Source organism: Pseudophryne corroboree, chromosome 7 (assembly GCF_028390025.1).
Source record: "Pseudophryne corroboree isolate aPseCor3 chromosome 7, aPseCor3.hap2, whole genome shotgun sequence".
Lineage (NCBI taxonomy): Eukaryota > Metazoa > Chordata > Amphibia > Anura > Myobatrachidae > Pseudophryne > Pseudophryne corroboree.
Genome location: NC_086450.1, coordinates 380,180,341 through 380,207,113, shown reverse-complemented (window position 1 = coordinate 380,207,113; position 26,773 = coordinate 380,180,341). Strand labels below are relative to the sequence as shown.

At 44.5% G+C, this 26,773-nt stretch overlaps 1 protein-coding gene across 1 annotated transcript in view; it reads right to left on the bottom strand.

Moving 5' to 3' along the window:
• UNKL (unk like zinc finger) overlaps positions 1 to 26,773 on the bottom strand; it is a 221,997-nt gene that overhangs the window by 46,180 nt on the left and 149,044 nt on the right. The window contains 4 exon segments of the mRNA XM_063934556.1: positions 5,831 to 6,033; positions 7,736 to 7,966; positions 14,807 to 14,899; positions 18,481 to 18,658. Of these exon segments, the coding sequence (XP_063790626.1) occupies positions 5,831 to 6,033; positions 7,736 to 7,966; positions 14,807 to 14,899; positions 18,481 to 18,658 (705 nt within the window).

Sequence of the window (26,773 nt, the reverse complement as noted above, 5' to 3'; positions counted from 1 at the left end):
AGAAAAGGATTTACCAATAGGTATTAAGATCCTATTTTCTCATACGTCCTAGAGGATGCTGGGGACGCTTCAAGAACCATGGGGTTTATACCAAAGCTCTAGAATGGGCGGGAGAGTGCGGATGACTCTGCAGCACCGATTGACCAAACATGAGGTCCTCATCAGCCAAGGTATCAAACTTGTAAAATTTTGCAAAAGTGTTTGAACCCGACCAAGTAGCTGCTCGGCAGAGTTGTAATGCCGAGACTTCTCGGGCAGCCGCCCAGGATGAGCCCACTTGCCTGGTAGAGTGGTCCTTTACTGATTTCGGTAAGGGCAATCTAGCTGTAGAATGAGCATGCTGAATCATATTGCAGGATCCAGCGCACAATAGTTTGCTTTGAAGCAGGCGTTCCAATCTTGTTGGCAGCATACAGGACAAACAGAGCTTCCGTTTTCCTAAGTTGAGCCGTTCTGGCAGCATAAATCTTCAACGCCCTGACAACATCGAAAGATTTTGACTCCTCGAAGGCGTCAGTAGCCACTGGTACCACAATAGGCTGGTTCATGTGGAACGATGAAACCACATTCGGCAGAAATTGTTGACGAGTCCTCAACTCCGCTCTATCTTCATGGAAGATTAAATAAGGACTCTTGTGAGACAAAGCCGCTAACTCAGACACCCGCCTTGCGGATGCTAAGGCCAATAGCATGACCACTTTCCAAGTGAGAAATTTCAACTCAACCTTCTGTAAAGGTTCAAACCAATGTGATTGAAGAAAATGCAACACCACGTTAAGATCCCATGGTACCACTGGGGGCACAAATGGAGGTTGGATGTGCAAAACTCCTTTCACGAAAGTCTGAACTTCTGGAAAGGAGGCCAATGGTTTCTGAAAGAAAATCGATAAGGCCAAAATTTGTACTTTAACTTTATACCCGCATTCACACCTGCTTGCAGGAAATGGAGAAACCGCCCTAGCTAAAATTCTTCCGTAGGAGCCTTCCTGGATTCACACCAAGACACATATTTTCTCCAAATACGGTGATAATGTTTAGACGTTACTCCTTTTCTAGCCTGAAGAATTGTGGGAATAACTTCACTTTTGCATCGCAGACTACCTCCCTGTTCGGAAGAGAAGCTGGCAAGGCTGATTTGAAGAAAAAAACGTTGAGGGGGTACGTCTTGAAACTCCAGTTTGTACCCCTGGGACACTATTTCTAGAATCCACGGGTCTAGGGCCGAACGAGCCCAAAAATGACTGAAAAGTTTGAGACGTGCCCCCACCGGTGCGGACTCCCGCAGAGGAGCCCCAGCGTCATGCGGTGGATTTGGCAGAAGCCGGGGAGGACTTCTGCTCCTGAGAACCTGCCACGGCCGGAGATCTTTTACCTTTTCTTTTTCCTCTATTAGCAAGGAAGGAATAACCTCCGCCTTTTTTGTATTTATTTGGCCGAAAGGACTGCATCTGCAAGTGGTGAGCTTTCTTTTGTTGTGGAGGAACATAAGGCAAAAAAGACGACTTACCCGCGGTAGCCGTAGACACCAACTCAGCGAGACCTTCACCAAACAATACACCACCTTTATACGGTAGAGACTCCATAGCTTTCTTAGAGTCAGCATTAGCATTCCATTGATGAATCCACAATGCTCTCCTAGCTGAGACTGCCATGGCATTTGCCCTTGACCCCAAGAGGCCAATATCTCTCGCCGCTTCCTTTAAAGTAGGCTGCAGCGTCCTTGATATAACCTAGCGTTAAAAGGATGGCCTCCCTATCCAGGGTATCTATATCAGATGACAAGTTATCTGCCCACTTTTCTACAGCACTACTCACCCACGCAGATGCAATAGCTGGTCTGAGAGGTGTACCTGTGGTGACGTAAATGGATTTTAGCGTATTTTCCTGTCTACAATCTGCAGGATCCTTAAGGGCTGCCGTGTCAAGAGACGGTAAAGCCACCTTTTTAGACAACCGTGACAGCGCCTTGCCTACAATGGGAGGTGACTCCCACTTTTCTCTATCCGCAGGGGGGAACGGATACGCCATTTGAATACTTTTGGGAATCAAAAACTTTCTGTCAAGATTTTCCCACATCTTTCCAAAAAGGGCATTCAGTTCATGAGAGGGCGTAAACGTTACCTCAGGTTTCTTTCCCTTAAACATACAGACCCTAGTATCAGGAACCGCAGGGTCCTCGGTGATATGCAACACGTCTTTTATTGCCACAATCATGTACTGAATGCTTTTTGACAATTTTGGGTCTAATCTGGTATCACTCTAGTCGACACTGGAGTCAGTGTCCGTGTCGATACCTGTGTCTGCTAACTGTGCAAACGAACGTTTATGCGACTCCGAGGGGGTCTGTACTTGTGTTAACACATCCTCCACCGATTTCTTCCATACCTGTTTCTGAGATTCAGATTTATCTAGTCTCTTATTAATAAGAGCCACATTAGCATTCAACACATTTACCCAGTCAGGAGTCGGCGATGCCGACAGGGTCACTCCCACAGCCGTTTCTGCCCCAACACAGTCTCCTCCTGGGAAGAGCACTCCGCCTCAGACATGGCGACACACCAGTACCGACACCCACAGACACTGGGCCAAAAGGGGGTCAGACCCACAATAAAGCCTGTCAGAGAAACACAGAGGGAGTTTGCCAGCTCACAACCCAGCACCTGTCCCGGTTCTGAAACTTTATATAGAGAATGCCGCAGACCCTGCAGCGCTTTACAATCATCTATTTTTGCACCAAATTTGCTGTGTAGTCCCCCCTCCCCGTTTTGCACCCTGTTACTTGTGATAGCAGTGGTGAGGAAGGACCAGCGTCTCTGCGGCTCCTGGAGAGAAAATGGCGCTGATGAGAGCTGTAAGGGCTAAGTCCCACCCCCTACATGGCGCGCTTCAGCCCGCTCTTTTACAAACAAATAATGCCGGCGGGGGTATGAATTTAGTGCCAAGGCACTTCAATATCACTCTGCCAGCCTTTAAAGAAATGTTTTAATGCTGCCCAGTGCATCCCCCACCCCCCCGCGCCCTGCAGTGCCACTGTGTATGGGAACATGGCGCGCAGCGCGATCGCTGTGCAGTACCTCAGAAAGCAGTCACTGAAGTCTTCTATCTTCTTCTACTCACCTGTCTTCTGACTTCTGGCTCTGCAAGGGGGGTGACGGCGGGCTCTGGGAGTGAACCCCTAGGCATACCTAGTGTTCCAAACCCTCAGGAGCTAATGGTGTCCTGTAGCCAAGAAGCAGAGCCTTTAACTCCCTAGAAGTAGGTCTGACTTCTCTCCCCTAAGTCCCACGATGCAGAGAGACCGTTGCCAGCAGCCTCCCTGAAAATAAAAAAACCTAACAAAGTCTTTTCCGAGAAACTCAGTAGAGCTCCTCAGTTGTGCATCCAGTCTGCCTGGGCACAGATTCTAAACTGGAGTCTGGAGGAAGGGCACAGAGGGAGGAGCCAGTTCACACCCCTTTCAAAGTCTTAAAGTGCCCATGTCTCCTGCAGATCCCGTCTATACCCCATGGTTCTTGAAGCGTCCCCAGCAGCCTCTAGGACGTGTGAGAAATATTCTATATACAGTCAGGTCCATAAATATTGGGACACCACCACAATGGATTTGAAATTAAACAAACAAGATGTGCTTTAACTGCAGAGTTTCCGCTTTAATTTGAGGGTATTTACATCCAATTCAGGGGAACGGTGTAGGAATTACAACGGTTTCTATATGTGCCTCCCACTTTTTAAGGAACCAAAAGTAATGGGACAATCGACTCAAAAGCTATTTCATGGACAGGAGTGGGCTATTCCCTCGTTATTTCATCATCAATTAAGCAGGTAAAAGGTCTGGAGTAGATTCCAGGTGTGACATTTCCATTTGGAATCTGTTGCTGTCGACTCTCAATATGAGATCCAAAGAGCTGCCACTATCAGTGAAGCAAGCCATCATTAGGCTGAAAAATCAAAACAAACCCATCAGAGAGATAGCAAAAACATTAGGTGTGGCCAAATCAACTGTCTGGAACATTCTTAAAAAGAAAGAACGCACCGGAGAGCTCAGAAACACCAAAAGACCCGGAAGACCACAGAAAACAACTGTGGTGGATGACAGAAGAATTATTTCCCTGGTGAAGAAAAACCCCTTCACAACAGTTGCCCAGATTAAGAACACTCTACAGGAGGTAGGTGTATATGTGTCAAAATTAACAATCAAGAGAAGACTTCACAAGAGTGAATATAGAGGGTTCACCACAAGATGTAAACCATTGGTGAGCCACAAAAACAGGAAGTCCAGATTAGAGTTTGACAAACAACATCTAAAAAAGCCTTTACAGTTCTGGAACAACATCCTATGGACAGATGAGACAAAGATCAACTTGTACCAGAGTGATGGGAAGAGAAAAGAGTATGGAGAAGGAAAGGAACTGCTTATGATCCAAAACATACCGTGGACATGTATGGCTGCCAATGGAACTGGTTCCCTTGTATTTATTGATAATGCAACTGCTGACAAAAGCAGCAGGATGAATTCTGAAGTGTTTCGGGTAATATTATCTGCTCATATTCAGTCAAATGCTTCAGAACTCATTGGACGGCGCTTCACAGTGCAGATGGACAATGACCCGAAGCATACTGCGAAAGCAACCAAAGAGTTTTTTTTAAGGCAAATAAGTGGAATGTTATGCAATGGCCAAGTCAACCACCTGACCTGAATCCGATTGAGCATGCATTTCACTTGATGAAGACAAAACTGAAGGGAAAATGCCCCAAGAACAAGCAGGAACTGAAGACATTTGCAGTAGAGGCCTGGCAGAGCATCACCAGGGATGAAACCCAGCGTCTGGTGATGTCTATGCGTTCCAGACTTCAGGCTGTAATTGACTGCAAAGGATTTGCAACAAAGTATTAAAAAGTGAAAGTTTGATTTAGGATTGTTTAGTTTGTCCCATTACTTTTGCTCCCTTAAAAAGTGGGAGGCACATATAGAAACCGTTGTAATTCCTACACCGTTCACCTGATTTGGATGTAAATACCCTCAAATTAAAGCGGAAAGTCTGCAGTTAAAGCACATCTTGTTTGTTTCATTTTAAATCCATTGTGGTGGTACATAGAGCCCAAAATATGAGAATTGTGTTGATGTCCCAATATTTATGGACCTGACTGTAGCTAGCAGCGCTTGTGGACGACTTTTCTGTGATTCATTCAATATCTGCCCGGGACTTTAAACATTATATTTGTGTCCAGAAAGATTTCACTGCCCCCACCTGGCTACTGCTTAATGCCACCAGGCTGGCAAAATGTTCTAGGGAGAACACGGATTCAACTTGATTAGTTAACAAAGCACCACCTAATCTGCATACACCAGATGACTTCAGTCTTGTCTCACACCGGAGAGGCTATACACTGAGATCTGCATGCACACAACAGATGAAGAGTCAGGTTCATGGCATACTTTTCACATGTATTCTACAGGATAGGTGTTAGATTTGCAAAACAGACTAACTCCTTATTAGAATGTATCCTTTAACGCATTGGACTAAAGTTGGGTACACACCTTCTGATGGCACGCAGAGACGCAATATAATACTACATGACATCCGCCGTACACACTACAATACGCAGTATGATGGTGCAATGTATAGTTTCATGTTGCATGTAACTATAATGCAATGGCAGTGGAATTGCCCCGCTGGACGTGCAGCACACCCAATGTATTCAATACACGCTATATGATGTGTACAATATATCATTCTGAACTGCATCAGAATGATATATCGCCAATGTATCACATAATGTGCACCCAGCTTATCAATCAAGCAATCAATTATGGTCACATGAAATATCTTGCCTGTTTTACTTGCTGCCAGGAGTCTTCCCATTTTTTTATTTTTCGCTTGGCATCATCGAGTTCTCTCCTAATGCGGGGCAGTTCGTTTCCATTTGAGCTTGTACTAGTGGAACTGATTGTACCACTGCTAAACACTGGAGACGGACTGGGAGAGAAACTTCCACTAACAAAGTCCCAAATACTGCCAGTCACCCCATTCAAACCTACAAGAAAAAAAGAAATTGTTAGGACCATAGAGCTTACAATCGCAGATTGCAACATAGCATGCATAATAAATGTCACCTGGTTGAGCTTATAGACAATGCCGGATGAGTATTATTACACAGTCTATACAGTATTCATTCAAGTAAAATCTTATCTAATTGCCAATTTGTAGTAGCATATTAAAACCAAACCGGTACAAACACCTTTGTTACACTTACATTCGCTGTAGATTACAAAAAAGTGTTTTCAAAACATTTAAGGGGGGGTACTAAATTAGGTCAGTTTTTTTCGCCTAGGCAAAAAAAAACAACAGGACTTTTCGCTATTTTTAGGGTGAAAGGGCGAATCTCCAATTCAACAGCAGGGCCATTTTTTCGTCTAGGCAAAAAATCCACATGCTTTCTCACCTGCGCTGGCGAAACTGTGGGCAATTTTGGCTGATTTAAAGGCATTTTTCGCCAATGCCTTTTTACTAAAAAAAAAAAAGTTTGAAAAGGCATTGGTGAAAATTTCCCTAAAAAAAAAACGGGTGAAAACAGGCCTCAATTGAATAGGCAGGGGGGCAAATTCAATAGCTCCGAGATTACCTGAGTTAATTGCATACCGCCCTCAGTCTCAACATGAAAATATTTGCTGAGCCCTAGGATTCCCTTTAGACGCCTTAGCTGCAATACCAATAAGGGAGGTCTATAGTGCAATAAAAGGTGGGCATTTCTATGTGTTGCTTATGTATAAAATTACATTAATCTACAGCACGTTTTAATCTTTAAATCTGTATTTTTATTTGCGGGTAATTGAAAATACGGATAAAGCTGGTGCTACAAGGCTGGATAATTTCCCACAATTATCCTGTAGTACATTGCACAGTTGGTGTAATGGTTAGCATTACTGCCTCACAGCACTAAGGTCCTGGGTTCGATTCCCACCATGGCCTTTACTGTATGGCATTTGTATCTTCTAACCGTGCTTACTGGGGTATTCTCCAGGTACTCCTGTTCTCGTCCACACTCTTAGGTTAATTGGCTCCTGACAAAAATTAACTCTAGTGTTTTTGCATGGGCTTGTACATGTGCCACTAAGGCCAGGACTGATGTGAATGTTCAAATATTCTCTGTAAAGCGCTACTGAATATGTGTGCGCTCTAGAACTGGTAATAAATAAAAACATTTCTCACAAAGTTCAAGGTAACTAGAAACACAGAACTGAATGGGTGCAAACTTAACTGGGGAAAACCGCACCTAACACACACTAACCATCACCAGCAGGGAGTAACTCATTTACCCACCAGTGCCCAGATCATACCCACAATGCCTGGCACATATTAGCAAACTAATGGGGTTGCTCATTTCCTGTGGTGTCTGGAGCTCCTTAGGGCAATCCAAGTGCCAAATGTGCCAGACGCTTGCAGTAGAGAGTTCCCTTCTGCTGGCCACTAGCCTTTACTGTCTGGGGAACTGGAAACTAGATATAAATAGGCACAATGCTGCCATCATGTCAGTGATGCTCTAAGAAGCAACCACAAAATAGTGATGGAAGACGTCCGACAATCTTGTATCTGCGATTCTCTGTTCTACATTACAACAAACATTTTATTAGTCATGATGTAAATCAAAACTTTTTGTAGCCTTGGGGGGTAAAATACGTCATCATGTTTACCAAATGGTTTCCATAGATCCTGTATTTATTTATAATAGATCATACCTAAAGAGTTGTGTGAAGACGTTGAAGTGCCTAAGGTGTTGTGCTCTGACTTCAGTGTCTGTGCCTGTTGCTGGCGTGGAGCCATACTGGAGGCAAGGTACGACTGCGACAAAGACTGAGAAAGGGAACTTAGAGGAGAGGTTGAGAGAGAAGATGACGAATGGAGAGATGAGGAGCGGGCAAGAGAGCCTGGAATATTTACTGGTGCTGAACTTCCCAGTAACCTCTGATCTAAAGGAAGGAAAAAGAAAATAATAATAATAATTAATAATAAGAGAACTTAAGAATTGTAAGTTAAATAATAGAAAGTACTTACAACTATGTAATTTCACATCATTACAGTAATATCTAAAAATGCTGCATAGATTAGTGTCATAGGAGTCTATTTACAAAGCCTTGGAGAAAAAATAAGAATTTACTCACCGGTAATTCTATTTCTCGTAGTCCGTAGTGGATGCTGGGAACTCCGTAAGGACCATGGGGAATAGACGGGCTCCGCAGGAGACTGGGCACTCTAAAAGAAAGATTAGGTACTATCTGGTGTGCACTGGCTCCTCCCTCTATGCCCCTCCTCCAGACCTCAGTTAAGGAAACTGTGCCCGGAAGAGCTGACACAACAAGGAAAGGATTTGGAATCCAGGGTAAGACTCATACCAGCCACACCGTACAACTTGTGATAACCATACCCAGTTAACAGTATGAACAACAACTGAGCCTCAGTAACGGATGGCTCATAACAATAACCCTTTAGTTAAGCAATAACTATATACACGTATTGCAGAAAGTCCGCACTTGGGAGGGGCGCCCAGTATCCACTACGGATTACGAGAAATAGAATTACCGGTGAGTAAATTCTTATTTTCTCTGACGTCCTAGTGGATGCTGGGTACTCCGTAAGGACCATGGGGATTATACCAAAGCTCCCAAACGGGCGGGAGAGTGCGGATGACTCTGCAGCACCGCATGAGCAAACTCAAGGTCCTCCTCAGCCAGGGTATCAAACTTGTAGAACTTAGCAAACTTGTTTGACCCCGACCAAGTAGCAGCTCGACAAAGCTGTAAAGCCGAGACCCCTCGGGCAGCCGCCCAAGAAGAGCCCACCTTCCTTGTGGAATGGGCTTTCACCATTTTGGATGCGGCAATCCAGCCGCAGAGTGAACCAGCTGAATCGTGCTATAGATCCAGCGAACAATAGTCTGCTTCGAAGCAGGAGCGCCAACCTTGTTGGCTGCATACAGAATAAACAGCGAGTCAGACTTTCTGACTCCCGCCTTTCTGGAAACATAAATTTTCAAAGCCCGGACTACGTCCAGCAACTTGGAATCCTCCAAGTCCCTTGTAGCCGCAGGCACCACAATAGGCTGGTTCAAATGAAACGATGATACCACCCTAGGAAGAAATTGGAGACAAGTCCTCAATTCTGCCCTGTCCATATGGAAGATCAGATAAGGGTTTTTACATGACAAAACCGCCAATACTGACACACGCCTAGCCGAAGCTAAGGCCAATAGCATGACCACCTTCCACGTGAGATATTTCAACTCCACCGTTTTGAGTGGCTCAAACCAGTGGGATTTCAGGAAATCCAACACAACGTTAAGATCCCAAGGTGCCACCGGTGGCACAAAAGGAGGCTGAATATGCAGCACCCCCGGAACAACGTCTGAACTTCAGGCAGTGAAGCCAGTTCATTTTTAGAGAAAATGTATAGGGCCGAAAACTTGACCTTTATGGATCCTAATTTTAGGCCCATAGTCACTCCTGACTGTAGGAAGTGCAGGAATCGACCCCGCTGGAATTCCTCTGTAGGGCCTTACCGGCCTCACACCAAGCAACCTATTTTCGCCATATACAGTGAAAAAGTCTTGCTGTCACGTCTTTCCTAGCCTTTATCAGCATAGGAATAACTTCATCCGGAATGCCCTTTTCCGCAAGGATCCGGCGTTCAACCGCCATGCCGTCAAATGCAGCCGCGGTAAATTTTGGAACAGACAGGGCCCCTGTTGCAACATGTCCTGTCTGAGAGGCAGAAGCCCTGAGTCCTCTGAGAGCATTTCCTGCAGCTCCGGGTACAGAGTCCTTCTTGGCCAATTCGGAGCAAAGAATATGGTTTTCACTCCTCCTTTGTATATGGCCCTTAGTTCCAGGATATTGATGTGAAGGCAAGTCAGTTGACTTGACCACAGACCTTGGAAATTTCTTCCCTGTGTAACTGCCCCCCACCCTCGGAGGCTTGCATCCGTGGTCACCAGGATCCAGTCCTGAATGCCGAATCTGCGGCCCTCGAGAAGGTGAGCACTCTGCAGCCACCACAGGAGAGACACCCTGGCCCTGGGGGATAGGGTGATTAACCGATGCATCTGAAGAGGTGATCCGGACCACTTGTCCAGTAAGTCCCATTGGAAGGTCCTCGCATGGAACCTGTCTAAGGGGATGGCCTCGTATGATGCCACCATCCTTCCCAGGACTCGAGTGCAGTGATGCACTGACACCTGTTTTGGTTTTAATAGATTCCTGACCAGTGTCATGAGCTCCTGAGCTCTCTCTATCGGGAGATAACCCTTTTCTGGTCTGTGTCTAGGATCGTGCCTAGGAGAGGCAGATGAGCTGTAGGAAACAACTGCGACTTTGGAATATATAGAATCCAGCCGTGTTGCCGTTACACTTCCAGAGAAAGTGATACGCTGCTTAGCAACTGCTCTCTTGATCTCGCTTTTATGAGGAGATCGTCCAAGTACGTGATAATAGTGACACCTTGCTACCGCAGGAGCACAAACATATCCGCCATTACCATGGTGAATATTCTCGGGGCCGTGGAGAGACCAAACGGCAACATCTGAAATTGGTAATGACGATCCCGTACCGCAATTCTGAGGTACGCCTAATGAGGTGGATAAATGGGGACCTGAAGGTATGCATCCCTTATGTCCCGATTCACAATAAAGTCTCCCCCTTTTTAGGCTTGCACTGACCGCTCTTAGCGATTCCATCTTGAACTTGAACCTTCTCAGGTATATGTTCAGGGATTTTTAATTCAATATGGGTCTGACCGAACCATCTGGTTTCGGGATTACAACATGGTCTAATAATAACACCCTCTTGTTGAAGGAGGGGACCCTTGACCACCACCTGTTAAAGATACAATTTGTGAATTGCAGATAACACTGGCTCCCTCTCTTGGGGGGAAGCCTGCAGGGCCGTCGGTGAGGGGGCATCTTCTCACAGTCCAGCTTGTATCCCTGAGACACAATATCTATTGCCCAGGGATCGAACAGGGAGTGAACCCACTTGTGGCTGAACTTACGAAGGCGTGTCCCCACCGGGCCTAGCTCCGCCTGTGGAGCCCCAGCGACATTGGTGGATTTTTGTAGGGGCCGGGGAGGACTTCTGTTCCTGGGAACTAGCTGCCCGGCTCTGACAAGAAAGGACGCCCCTCAGACTTTCTTGTTTCTTTATACGAAAGGCTGCATTTAATAATGTCGTGCTTTCTTAGGCTGTGCAGGAATATAAGGCAAACTAGCAGAATTACCAGCTATAGCTGTGGAGACCAGGCCAGAGAACCCTTCTCCACACAATCCTCAGCCTTCCATATGCCTCTTAAGTCGGCATCATCTGTCCAATGCATATTCTACAGGACACGTCAAGCAGAGATCGACATAGCTTTGACTCTAGGACCCAGTATACTCATGTCTCTTTGGGCATGCTTTATAACTATATATCTATCACTTAAGACAGCATCTTTAATATATTTATATTGTATACTAGGGTCTCATCTCTGCTGATAAGGTACCTGTCCACGCTGCCACAGCGCTATAAACCCATGCCGACACAATCGCCGGTCTGGGTAGTATACTAGAATGTGCACGCTATCTGCAGGATCCCTGAGAATAGCAAGTGCTACCGTCTGTGCAAACAGGACACCCCAGGGTAAGATTCTCAACATATCCTGGCCCTAGTGGGGAAAAGATACAGCCTGAGAATTCTCTTGTGGGAAGCTGCCGTCTCTTGTCTGGAGATTCCCGCTCTTTTTCCTCATGAGAGGAGGGAAATTTACCTCAGCATTCTTCCCCTTAAACATGTGTACTCTCGTGTCAGGGACAGATGAGTCATCAGTGATATGCAAATCATCTATTATTTCAATAATCATATATTGAATACCTTATAGCCATCTTGGCTGTAACTTTGCATTATCGTAGTCGACAGTGGAGTTAAACTCCATGTCGATACCAGTGTTTGTTATTATGGATAGTGAGCATTGAGAGACTCTGAAGGTCTCTGTGACATAGGGACAGACATGGGTAGATTTCCTGTCTGTTCCCTAACCTTTTGTGCAATAAATTCACCTTAGCACTTACACATATCCAAACAGGTGTCGGCGTTGTCGACGGAGACACCCTCTCACACACATATCCGCTCTATCACCTCCTTAGAGGAGCCTTTTACCTCAGACATGTCGACACACGTATACCGACACACCACACACACAGGGGATGCTCTATTTGAGGACAGTTCCCCCACAAGGCCCTTTGGAGAGACAGAGAGAGAGTATGCCAGCACACACCCCAGCGCTATATAACCCAGGGATTACACTACAACTCAGTGTTTACCCAGTAGCTGCTGTACATACAAATTTTGCGCCTAAATTTATGTGCCCCCCCTCTCTGTTCACCCTTTGTGTACCAGGATACTGCCGGGGAGAGCCTGGGGAGCTTCCTTCCAGCGGAGCTGTGAAGAGAAAATGGCGCTGGTGTGCTGAGGAAGAAGGCCCGGCCCCCTCAGCGGCGGGCTTCTGTCCTGTTTCTGACTAAAAATGGTGGGGGTTTTACACATATACAGTTTTCCAGACTGTATTGTGTGCATATATTGCCAAAAGGTATACTTATTGCTGCCCAGGGCGCCCCCCCTCCCCAGCGCCCTGCACCCTACAGTGACCGGAGTGTGTGGTGTGCAGTGGGAGCAATGGCGCACAGCTGCAGTGCTGTGCGCTACCTTAATGAAGACCGGAGTCTTCTGCCGCCGATTTTATCTCCTTCTTCTGTCTTCTGGCTCTGCAAGGGGGACGGCGGCGCGGCTCCGGGAACGGACGATCGAGGTCAGGCCCTGTGTTCGAACCCTCTGGAGCTAATGGTGTCCAGTAGCCTAAGAAGCACAAGCTAGCTGCACGCAGGTAGGTTTGCTTCTCTCCCCTCAGTCCCACGTAGCAGTGAGTCTGTTGCCAGCAGATCTCACTGAAAATAAAAAAACCTAACAAATACTTTCTTTCTAGCAAGCTCAGGAGAGCCCACTAGGTGCATCCAGCTCTGGCCGGGCACAGATTCTAACTGAGGTCTGGAGGAGGGGCATAGAGGGAGGAGCCAGTGCACACCAGATATAGTACCTAATCTTTCTTTTAGAGTGCCCAGTCTCCTGCGGAGCCCGTCTATTCCCCATGGTCCTTACGGAGTTCCCAGCATCCACTAGGACGTCAGAGAAAGAAACTTTCAAACAGCCTGTAACATGGCAGTTAGGATTGGCCAATATTTTAGCTCTCTCCACTTAATCTCTCTTCAAAGCTTAGTACATAGACACCAAAATAGGAGGTTAACGTGCAGAGATTGTAAAGGAGAAACTGAAAAGAAACTATAACAACCCAATGCATCTATAGCACAATACACTGATTAATCAAGCTCTACAAATAAGGCTCCAAATATACTAGAATTATACACAACCAAATATTACTTTTCTCCTAGTCCCTAGTTGCCAGTATAGTCAATGAAAGTGTAGTTTCCAGTCATAAAGGGGAGAAAGAACATGTGTATTGCTTTAGTCAAACAAGACTTAAAAAGCCCAGAAGCCCTGCTAGAGACTGCCTCACCACCAACACCATGACCAATGGGGTTTGATCTGTGTGACACCCGCCCCCATGTTAATCCTACAGAACAACAACAAAAGTGCTCGGCTGCTATTCCATCACTGCAGATCTCCTAGTGGGAATGCTTATCTCTTGTGGTGTCATGACCCCGTTAAGGTAGTACCACATACACAATACAAAATGCCAGAGATTTGCTGCCAAGGATCTCTCTCCGAAAAATTTTGCAGAGCGTAACCCATAGGCGGTGTAGTACTATAGGCCAACACCATTTTCAGATGGTGTTAGTGGCAGGGGCCAAATGTAAATCAGACTGCACAGCAGCATCTTTAGAAACCTCATAGTAGATCCAGGGGATTCTTAACATTTGTGGGTAACCACAAAAATGTGTTTTGGGGGGATAGTCCACAAATATGCTGTAATAAATAGGTTTATAAATGACCTAAAAAGACTCTCCAATACACTAGCTAAAACAAGTTTTACCTGCACTTCAGATCACTGACCACCAGCGAGTGAAATCAGAAGGAATGCTCATCCACTACACATGTATGGAATATGCATTTACCAAATGTATGAACTCCAAAATAATGGGCATTCCAGCTGGGTTTACCATGTGATGAACTCTATTATATGCATCACATGTAAAATACTGGCTTACCAAGACAACACCAATACCCCCTATCACACTGACTGAAAAACCTGGGGTACTGCCAGGTAGAGCAATTTCCTGCCTCAGTATGAAAGGCATGACCCGGGATATGATGACCCGCGTCAAGCCTTAAAGGAGCTGATTGGCGGGTTCAGTAGCACATGGAGATGACAAGCAACCAACGTTGAATGGAAAACCCAGGTCCGGTCTGAATGGGGTAAACAACCTAAAGCCCGCCACCAAACTCATGTTCAGTGTCTTGGGTTGGGGCCAGGTTTTACGTGTGAAAGGGGTATAAGTTAGAAAAGATATCCACATCTCCTCTGTTATACGAGTTAAACAACTGCTATAGATTGAGAAGCAGGGTGGTCTTACAGACTATCAGGAAAGCCACTGTGCCTGAACACATCCGCTTAATGGCCAAAGCTCTCATTGGTTACACTGGCATCTGAAGGATCTAGAAGAAATACCAATTGGCTACAAATAGAACCCCAAGAAATGGAAAGGAGAAAGTGAATAATCAGTGACTACTACTGTGAAAGTAGGTGTATGTCAGAAAAAAAAAAAACCTTACTTGATAACCCCAGGTCACTGTTCTCAGTGTCGTCTAAGTCTTTGTCAAAAGATGCAACATTTATATTGCTAAAATGAAGATCTAGGGCAGAACCTGTTAAATAAAATATTATGTTAGCAGAGATTTCAAACTTATCAGTTCCATAAAAGGTCTATGGCTGATAGTGTGTAACTCCCCAATACAAGTCTCTAACTGAATACTATGTCATTATCTTTAAATACTATTCATTCTTAATAGTAAAAAAATAAATAACATTCATTACAATAAAAAATCCCATGACCACCAAGTCTGTGGGATTTGGGAGTTCGTGTCTGACAGCAGAAATATGTGACCTAAAAACGATATTACACCAAGACAAGTCTAACCTTATGACTATTTGTTTTTAAATTAAGTTTTTGCTGGTGATCGGGGTAGACATTTCTCTTAGTTGCACCTGCCACCATCATCATGTAAATCAGAAAGCAGATTGAAATGCTATTTGGCCTCAAGTTGTTTAATAGTGTCCCACTGTGAAAAGTCTGACAAGACTAACAGTGGGGACAAATAGCACAAGACACAAAACAAGAAGCGTTAGCAGTAAAGACATATAATGTTGTCGTATACACGAGTCACTGCAGCCTGGGAGCATGCTTTCACACAAACGGCATCTTTCATTTGCTACTTTCTTTTATCCGATGCAACCACCTTTATGTACAGTGAGTGTACTCTCTATGCCAGCCATAATGCATTCTATTCACAGGGTAAATACACCGGTCATATGCCTGGCTTCCAATTCTGTTACAGTTCTCACATGAAGCCAAACGATTAGACATGCCATTAAAGTGTATGCATCTGAAGAGCAAATAAATGGCATATCATTGTACAGGCACATATCATTTATGCATCTGGTCTCAACCCAATGTACAGGTGTGTTTCAACTGAACAGCTCATTAATGCAAATGACAGAATACCGAAGAAGAGAGGCCAGACATAGCCCTGCAAATAAACGGCACGACTGTCATTTGAAACCTTTGTACGCTATGTTCCCTTATGTCATATGATGCAAGTTGTACAAGTGTAGTGATCGTTCAAAGTTTGATGCATTGCTAAGCAATATACAGCATATGTCTCTTTATAAGATTAATAAATAAAGGAGTCCCATGATGAATAATGCATGTGTGACCACAACTGTGGAAGAAGGAAAGCCATGGTGTTGTGTTTTGCAGTGAGAAGCAGAAGGAATGAAGCCGTAGTTATGCTTACCAGCTGTGTAAGTGCTGACTCACTGCCTGCAATGCCCTGCTCTGCTCATACACACACGGTACCCAGGCAGCTAATCGCAGCAGCTCCACGGTCATGTGACCACAGTCACATCAGGAGCCCGTCACAGGTTCCCAGGGACAAAGGAGGACTCACAAACTACTGCTGCTCATTCCCATACCTTGTACACCGCCTGGAAAGCTCAGGATTATATTAGCTGCTCAGTGCTATGGCTTGTCCTTAGACAGATTTACAGATGAAGCTATAAGGAATAGCTATACAAAGAAAAATCCCACTGTTAAAGCAACACTAAATAAAGACTTGCACAAATTTGCTTAAAAATAATCTGTATTTAATGTCACTAACAAATGTAGGGACTACAAAAATATGTGCATTTACAAGAGTGATTGGCTATCGATCAATTCATTACGATGAGTTTTTAAGAGTGAGTGGGGTGAGACGTGTGATTTGCAACTCCATAGTTGTAACAAATTGTGCACGTTTATTTGTGACATTGACACGTCTGTGCGAGATGTCAGCTCGGCACATAAAGCCGGCACTATGGGTCCAGCAGTGGCAATCTCATTTCTGTAACGTGAAAATAGATGGGAGTTTTGGAGCAGGGCTTGCTGAAAAAGTGTGTGAGACTAGAAATCAGCCCATGAGTGGTAACCCATAAACTCCAGACACTTAACCCGGAATCTATGGATTACCACTAATTACATATTGCCGGATGGTAAACCCGGCAACTGCAGCAGAGCGGTAAGTCTCGCAGCTAATTTAATTCCCCCTTTATGTCCTTCAAACTTTCAGACAATGTGAAACATATATTCTACTTAAGACAACAGAAACAAAATGCTAGCAATCACACACTACTATAAAAACCTGCACCGTAACACACATTTACAGACACTCCACAAAGACTGCTTTACTTCTATTTAAGAGCAAAAATAGGTCTATCAACATATAGTACGTTTCTTATACAATCGGGTGTCTTACATTTAAGCTGAATTTAGAGAAAATAATGCTATGAAATGGCACAACAGACAATAGTGTGTGTTTGCAGTAATCAGAAAGCATAGCGGTTATGTCCAGTAGGTGGACGTATGGAGCAATGCTGCACAAGATCCAAGGGCCCATGCTGTTCTTACATGTTAGAGGAGTGTAGTTGTGAAGGTGGCAATGTATCTGGAGTGAGCAGCTTGTATAGAATTTGATTACAGCACATTTTGCTGCCAGATTCCGGCTTCCGAAACGCTGAAACTGAGGAAGCCACAGTGCAGCAAAGACCTTTGAATCATTGGGGGTAATTCCAAGTTGATCGCAGCAGGAATTTTGTTAGCAGTTGGGCAAAACCATGTGCACTGCAGGGGAGGCAGATATAACATGTGCAGAAAGAGTTAGATTTGGGTGGGTTATTTTATTTCTGTGCAAGGTAAATACTGGCTGCTTTATTTTAAATTGCAGATTGAACACACCACACCCAAATATAACTCTCTCTGCACATGTTATATCTGCCTCCCCTGCAGTGCACATGGTTTTGCCCAACTGCAAACAAAATTCCTGCTGCGATCAACTTGGAATTACCCCCACTGATCTTAGATTTACTAATTGAAGGACACTATTTTAGGTGCATACACACGCCACCTCCCAATACAGCTAAAAAATGGGAGTGAATATGATCAATAATATTTTTTTTTTAACTTTTTACTATTTTGCTCTGTTAAACCAAACATAAAATGGAGGTCATCGAAAAGAATTAACAATGACTTCAACATAATTTTTAAACATAATATTACACTGCCCGATTAACCTTACTCGAATGATCCAAACAACTCTATAGAAGGAAACCTAAATCACGTGGCAGACATTTCCACGAGCAGAGGAAGTGCAATGCACATGTAGGCATAATTCCGCTCTTTTGTAGTCGGATACAAATGTCAATAGATTAAAACCGCTTTGTTTGATAGAATAATTTTAGACTATATATCCTAGAACTTCTTCCATCAGAGTCATTATAATGGGCCCTACACACTTACCGATGTGCGCGGCCGATATGAACAATTTAGTTCAGTAATGAATGAGAAATCATTCATATCGCTCAGTGTGTATGCACCAACGATGACCGATGCGTGTCCCTGCGGTCGTTCATCGTTGGTTTTCCCTGGTTCTGCATAGCAAGCCAATTTGGACGATGGCCGTTAACCAATTAAATCAACCATCATCCAAATCGGAAACATTGGCAAGTGTGTAGGGCCCATAAGATGCCATTTCATAACGTAATGTCTAGCAGTATTTATTACAAAAATAAATGATAATAAAAAAAATAAAGAAAAAAAAATAAAGAAAACCAAAAGTCACAGGGATGCAAATAAAATAAAACTCATTACAAAGTTGGCCATACTGAACAGTAAAGACGAAACATGTAGGCTTACCTATTACTGATTCAACAGTATTACTAGCAGGGTAGAATGGGAGTGCTTTGGCATTTACACTTGATAGCGCAGTAGGGGATGAACTATCTGAGCCAATACTGGATGCCAGACTAGAAGTTATACTGGACGTAATACTGGACGCCAGTGGGTTTACCATTGAAAAAACACTGAGATGGCTCTGTTCAAAAAATATATACATGAAATAAGCAGAGGTGCATTTTTATTTTTTTTGCATACAAAATAAATTGTAACTAAAACCAAAAAAATAAAATCTACTTATTAGAAGAAATACGTAGCAAAGGGATTCATTGCCAACACGCTAGTGGCAGGCATTTTGTTAGCCAAACCAATCACTAGTTCCTAGTGAATTAACAGGCTGCATTCCACTGAAAGGTTGTTGGAGGCTACAAAATGGCTGCCACCATTGAGTGTTGGCAAGGACACTTCTAATTTGAGACGTCACCTTGTCAAGCACACATGATCGATGCACACAAATTTATTTATAGTTAAACGGTCAACATGGAGCAACTTTAGGGTAAAGCTCCAACTTCAGGGAAAACATGCGATACAAACGGGTGAAATGAGATGCCACTGTGCCCACCAACTGCTGAGGCTCATGCCAGAGATATATGCAACCTGTTTTCAAGGTCCACATAAATAGTTGCCCATTTACCAGAACTGTGACTTGCGCAATAGAGCAGCATATTGCCATCTCTGTTCCCAGTCTGTATCATATGTTTGTGTCACATATGGAAATGGTGTCACAAACTCAAAATGAGTTAAAATAGGATTTTAAATACCTACCGGTAAATCCTTTTCTCGTAGTCCATAAAGGATATTGGGGACAGATTAGTACGATGGGCTATAGACGGGTCCAAAGGAGCCAGTGCGCAATAAATTTCTTCAACTGGGTGTGCTGGCTCCTCCCCTCTATGCCTCCTCCTACAGGTCAGTTATAGGTAAAACAGTGTCCGAAGGAGAATGACATACTTGAGAGAAGGAACATAACAATAAGTGTGGTGAGATTTACACACCAGCACACCAAAACATAACCGGGCCAGCAACTGCTGGCAATATTAACAGCAACAGCTGAACAGGTCTAACAGAGAACCTGCAGAAAATCACTGCACAGAGGCGGGCGCCCAATATCCCTTATGGACTACGAGAAAAGGATTTACCGGTAGGTATTTAAAATCCTATTTTCTCTAGCATCCATGAGGGATATTGGGGACAGATTAGTATGATGGGGATGTCCCAAAGCTTCCAGAAAGTGCAGGAACGTGCAGAGACAACTGCAGCACCGCCTGTCCAAACTGGGTATCCTCTTTGGCCAGGGTACCAAATTTGTAGAACTTCACAAAGGTGTTCTTCCCCGACCAGGTAGCAGCTCGGCACAGTTGGAGGGCCAAGAATCCACAGGCAGCCGCCCAGGAAGACCCCACCGATCTCGTAGAGTGGGTCTTTAGAGACTGTGGAACAGGTAAGGCTGCTGACACATAGGCTGTTGGATAGTAAGCCAAATCCAACGAGCAATAAGACTGGTTTGAAGCAGGGCAACCCTTTATCTGCGCATCATACAGCACAAACAAGGAATCCGTCTTTCTGATCTGAGCCGTCCTCTTGACATAGATTTTCAAGGCTCACACTGCATCCAATGCCTCCGGAGGGGCAGAAGTGCCAGAATTGGACGGAATCACAATAGGCTAATTCAAGTGAAACGCGGAGAACACCTTCGGCAGGAACTGCTGTCTTGTCCTGAGCTCCGCTCTGTTCTCTTACGAGGACAAATAGGGAGGGACTTTTACATGATAAGGCCCCTAATTTTGAGACACGTCTAGCAGAAGCCAGGGCCAGTAACATCACCGTCTTCCACGTGAGGTATTTGTTTTCTACCGTCATCAGAGGTTCAAACCAGGAGGACTGTAGAAAGCATAACACCACATCCAAATTCCAAGGTGCAATAGGTGGCACAAACAGAGGTTGTATGTTAAGCACCACTTGCAAGAAGGTCTGAACTTCTGGTAGGAGAGCCAACTTCTTCTGGAAGAAGATGGAAAGAGCTGAAATATGGACCTTAATGGGTCCAAAACGTAAGCCTTTATCCACTCCAGCCTGCAGGAAAAGGAGGAATCTCCCCAAGTGGAATTCCGCAGATGGATATGTGCATTCCTCGCACCAAGAGACACATCTCCACCAGATATGATGATGGTGTTTTGACGTCACAGGTTTTCTGACTTGCACCATAGTAGCAATGACCTTTTTGGAAAGCCCTTTGGGAGCTAGGATGTTCCGCTCAACTTCCAAGCCGTCAAAGGAAGCCGCCGTAAGTCCGGGTAGACGAACGGTCCTTGCGGAAAGATCTCTTCTTAGCGGCAGAAGCCAAGGGTCCCCTACGCACTCTTCAGGGCCAATCCGGGGCAATCAAGATTGCCTGCACTCCTTGATGCCTGACCCTCTTGAGTACTCTGGGGATCAACGGAATCGGAGGAATTAGGTAGACCACCTGGCAAGGCCAAGTCGCTGTCAGCGCATCCATTGCACTCGCCTGAGGGTCTCTGGTTCGTGAGCAATAGCAACGAAGCTTCTTGTTGAGGCGAGAGGCCATCATGTCGATCTGTGGGCAGCCCCAACTGTCGAAGATCTGTTGAAACACCTGAGGGAGTGGCGACTGAGGAAGTCCGCTTCCCAGTTGTCCACCCCCGGAAAGAAGATTGCGGACAGTGCTCTTGCATTTCTTCCTGCCCAGAAGAGTATTCTTGAAACTTCTCGCATGCAGGCTCTGCTTTTTGTCCCTCCTTGTCGATTGATGTACGCCACAGTCGTGGCGTTGTCCGACTGAACCTCGATCACCCGATCCCGGAGTAGAGGGGAAACCTGAATCAGAGAATTGTAGATGGCCCGAAGTTCCAGGGTGTTAATTGGAAGGAGGAGCTGCTTGGGCAGACCACCTGCCCTGGAGCTGCGCCCCCTGGGTGACAGCTCCCCATCCTCTCAGACTTGCATCCGTCGTGAAGAGGATCCAATCCTGAATCCCAAAGCGTCGACCTTCCAGCAGGTTGGAAGACTGTAGCCACCACAGGAGTGAAATCCTGGCCTGGGGTGACAGCCGAATCGTCCAGTGCATCTGAAGATGGGAACCGGACCACTTATTCAGGTTATCCAATTGGAACGGTCTGGCATGAAACCTTTCCGAACTGTATCGCCTCGTACGAGGCCACCGTCTTTCCCAGCAATTTTATGCAGAGATGAATGGATACTCGAGCAGGTCGGAGCACCATGCGAACCATTTCTTGAAGTGTTCTCACTTTTTCCTCTGGGAGGAACACTTTCTACAGTATCCAGGAGCACCCCCAAAAACAGGAGCCACTGAGACGGTTCCAGGTGGGACTTCTGCAGATTGAGGATCGACCCGTGGTGAGACAGAAGTTGGACAGTGCGATCTATATGGAGCAATAGAAGCTCCCTGGAACTCGCTTTTATCAGGAGATCATCCAGGTATCACCTTCGTGAACACCCTCGGAGCTGAGCTGTAGACAGGCTGAAGGGTAACGCCTGAAACTGGAAGTGTTCCAGGCCTGCGATCACTGCTCTCAAAGATTCCATCTTGAATTTGAAACCTTCAGGTAAGGATTCAAGGACAGCAAGAGAAGAAAAAAGGGCTGTATTATCGGTGCACAAAAAGAGAGGTGGTCTGGTTATCACTTCTCCATAAAATTTAACTTTTATTATTATTCTCATAAAAGTAGTATAGAATGTCTTTATTTAGACTGCAAGTTAAGGCGAAACATAGAGGTTAAAATAATTGACATAGACAAAACATATACAGGTGCAATGAAAGTTAATTAATGTGAATAAAGATTAAAAATGTGTGTCAGCATTTCTAATGTCCAAAAAATATAATATTTATCCTACGCTAAGCCAGTACTCAATTACTCTTTAGTTTGTCCACATTATATTTGTGGATACTAATTCTCACTGTATACTTAATGTAAGATTTCTGTAATATAGGGGTATGTTAGAGAGTGTAGGTCCTGTTAGGGTTGTAATAATAATTCAAAATTCCATAATAGGTCTTAGATTGAAACAGATGAATCAATTATTGCTATTTCTAGTTGCACCTTAGTCCGACACCTTAGTCGTTATCCAGCAGGTAGTGATAATACTAATTGCACTGGTGGAATATAATGCTAATAAATATAGTGAGCATTATTTAGTATATAGTCTACTATGAATGTATAATACACCGTCTAAAGAATGTATGTATATCTCCTCAGTGAAGGCAATGCACTAGGTCTGATTGCAATAGGTGATACACCTTAGAGGATATATACCTTCATTAATTAACTATGTGATAGTTATGATGATCTGGTGCGCACGCGATTATTGTCCTTAGAGGAAAAGCACCCTCATTATTTAGGACTGGCGGCACCCTCTCAACTGATCACATTTAAATCAGTACATATAGAAATGATAGGTATATTTCAACTTATATATGGTAATACCTCATTATGAGGTGTATCACTAGACCAATAAATCATGCACACCTTTTAAATATCCAAAGTATACTATTGTAGGAGAAATTTTATTTCATTTATTCTGTACATTCATAGAGAACATTAATTCAGATAGTAATTCTTATTACTCACTAATCGCACACCACAGCTGGGTGCTCATTGAGTAGTTATAAATGTTAGTTTTAAGACATTTATTGTGCTTGTCTGATGGATTCTATCTCAGATATCACATAGCCTGCATCAATTTCTCCTATGTATACACAGTGTCTGAATATCAGGCTGACATTGTTGCCATCTGTTAGCAATTATGGTGTCTGTACATTCATTTAGATGGTGCTGGAGATTAAGGTTGAAACATTATGAGGTATTACCGTATATAAGTTGAAATATACCGTATTTTTCGGACCATAAGACGCACCGGACCATAAGACGCACCTAGTTTTTAGAGTAGGAAAACTGGAAAAAAAATATTCTGACCTCTAAGAGATATTTCTGGGATTTCTCAGACTCAAGAATACAGTGCAGCCTTCTGTCAGAGCCAGAATACACAGACACACACACACACACACACACTGACAGTACCAGTGGTTCCCTGCATCTCCTGAGAAGGGAGGAGGTAGGGAGGAGGTGGGGGGGAGCGGGGGAGTCACATGACGCCGGCTCTGCTGCTGAGATGTGGCCGCTCTGCTGATGACGGCACAGCAGCAGCATCATCCAGGACCCGCCGCTACCCGCCGGCCGCAGCTACCCGACAGGAGGGAGGAGGTATGAGGGAGCGGGGGAGTTACATGACGCTCTGCTGATGACGGCGCAGCAGTAGCATCCAGGACCCGCCGCTACCCGCCAGCCTCCGCTACCCGCCGGCCGCCGCCACTACCCGCTACCCGCAAATGTCTTATTCGCTCCATAAGACGCACATACTTTTCCCCCACATTTTTGGGGAGAAAAAGTGCGTCTTATGGTCCGAAAAATACGGTACCTATCATTTCTATATGTACTGATTTAAATGTGATCAGTTGAGAGGGTGCCGCCAGTCCTAAATAATGAGGGTGCTTTTCCTCTGAGGACAATAATCGTGTGCGCACCAGATCATCATAACTATCACATAGTTAATTAATGAAGGTATATATCCTCTAAGGTGTATCACCTATTGCAATCAGACCTAGTGCATTGCCTTCACTGAGGAGATATACATACATTCTTTAGACGGTGTATTATACATTCATAGTAGACTATATACTAAATAATGCTCACTATATTTATTAGCATTATATTCCACCAGTGCAATTAGTGTTATCACTACCTGCTGGATAACGACTAAGGTGCAACTAGAAATAGCAATAATTGATTCATCGGTTTCAATCTAAGACCTATTATGGAATTTTGAATTATTATTACAACACTAACAGGACCTACACTCTCTAACATACCCCTATATTACAGAAATCTTACATTAAGTATACAGTGAGATTAGTATCCACAAATATAATGTGGACAAACGAAAGAGTAATTGAGTACTGGCTTAGCGTAGGATAAATATTATATTTTTTGGACATTAGAAATGCTGACACACATTGTTAATCTTTATTCACATTCATTAACTTTCATTGCACCTCTATATGTTTTGTCTATGTCAATGATTTTAACCTCTATGTTTCGCCTTAACTTGCAGTCTAAATAAAGACATTCTATACTACTTTTATGAGAATAATAATAAAAGTTACATTTTATGGAGAAGTGATAACCAGACCACCTCTCTTTTTGTGCACCGATAACACAGCCCTTTTTTCTTCTCTTGCTGACATTCACTTTAGCTGTAGTTGGTAGCACCCCCATAATAAATGGTAATCACCAATAATTTATAGGGGTCTTTCAAGGAACCTTTGTTCCAAATTCTTATTTAGTTAACTGCGCGTGTGCAGATACATCCCCATTCCAAGGATTCAAGGACTTCAGATTCAAAATGGGTCTCACAGACCCGTCTGGTTTTGGTACTACGAATAGACTGGAATAGTAACCCTGTCCTCGTTGTTGTAGGGGTACTGGAACAATGACCCGGGACTGGACCAGCTTGTTTATGGCCAAGTAGTAGCGTACCACGCATATTTTTCAAAGCTGGTAAGCCTGATTTGAAAAATTGTTGGGGAGGAGCACCGTCGAACTCCAGCTTGTAACCCTGAGAAATAAGGTCCCTTAACCAAGCATCTTGGCAGAACCGTCCCAGATGTGACTGTAGTGACGTAACCGAGCTCCCACCACGAGATCCTCTCGGGGTGGGTGGGCACCGTCATGCTGAAGTCTTTGCGGAAGCAGAACTGGTGCTCTGGTCCTGAGTTCCGGCAACGGCTGGATTCTTAGGTTTGCTTCTGGAGCCTATAGCTGCATTGGAGGCCCCCCTGGCCCTAGATCAAAATCTGGAGGACCGAAAGGACTGAGTAGACTGTCCCGGGGAGGTACGCGTGGCAGGCAGAGCCCCCGAAGGGAGAAACGTGGATTTCCCAGCAGTAGCTTTGGAAATCCATGCGTTCAATTCACCTCCAAAAAGCCATTCACCTGTGAAGGGAAGAGATTCCACATTACGTTTGGAGTCAGCATCAGCAATCCACTGACGCAACCATATGGCTCTGCACGCAGACACAGCCATAGCCGTGGTCCTAGCATTAATATTGCTAATCTCTTTAAGGGAGTCACAGAGGACTCTAGCCGTGTCCTGAATGTGTTTTAGGAAAGTTACAATAGTGACTAAGGGCATATCACCCGAAAGACCTTCCTGAAATGGAGTAGCCCAGGAATGAATTGCATGTATCGTCCAGCAACCTGCAATGACCGGTCTTTGAGCTACAGACCTGCACCAGTATAGATAGATTTCAGAGTGGTCTCAATTTTCCAATCTGCCGGCTTCTTTACCGTAAAGGAACCCGGAGCAGGTAGTACCTTTTCAGAAAGGCAAGAGACTGAGACGTCTACTGCTGGAGACTCTTCCCAGAATTTCCTGCCTTCAGGGGCAAAGGGAAATGTATGCAAAAACCGTTTGGACACCTGATAACTTTTTATCTGGATTCTTCCAAGCTATTTTAAATAAATCATCCAATTCCTTGGAGTCAGGAAATGTGACTGTCAGCTTGTCTTGTGGGAGGAAAAATGACTGCTGATTATTAGCATCCTCCAGGGGGAGCTTTAACACATCCCAAATAGCCACTATGAGGGGTTCAATACCCTGTGTAGGGGTGGAATCCCCGCTTATGTGGTCCACATCATCCCCATCATACTGTATATCATCATCAGTATCTGATAGAAGTGCAGGTAAAGCACATTTTTGTGCACCTATAGTGGACGGGGGGGATGTTTAGCAGCTATATTTGCCACTGCTTGTTGCAGTTCCTGAGTATTATTGGCATTTACAGTGCGTTGAGTTGACATATCAAACATCATAGTTTTAATAGCCCGCAGCCAGGAGGGCACTTGACTCTCCCCCACATTGTTATCAGCATTTTGTGATGACTTACTACACTGCTCACGTGAAATTGAATCAGATGAGCTAGGGGAAAATCTAGCATTACACACACCGCATAACTTCTGTTTTACCACTGTGAAAAAGAAAAACAGGTATAATACACATACAACACAGCCTGAAATACAATACCAGCCTGCCCTATTGCACGTGAGAAGAGACACAGGAAAGAGGACACCAGCGCACCCAACGCTGCACAGTCCCAGTGAGGCTGTCAGCGTTTCATTTAAACATATAAACAGTGAGACTGTCTTTGAAATTCCCACAG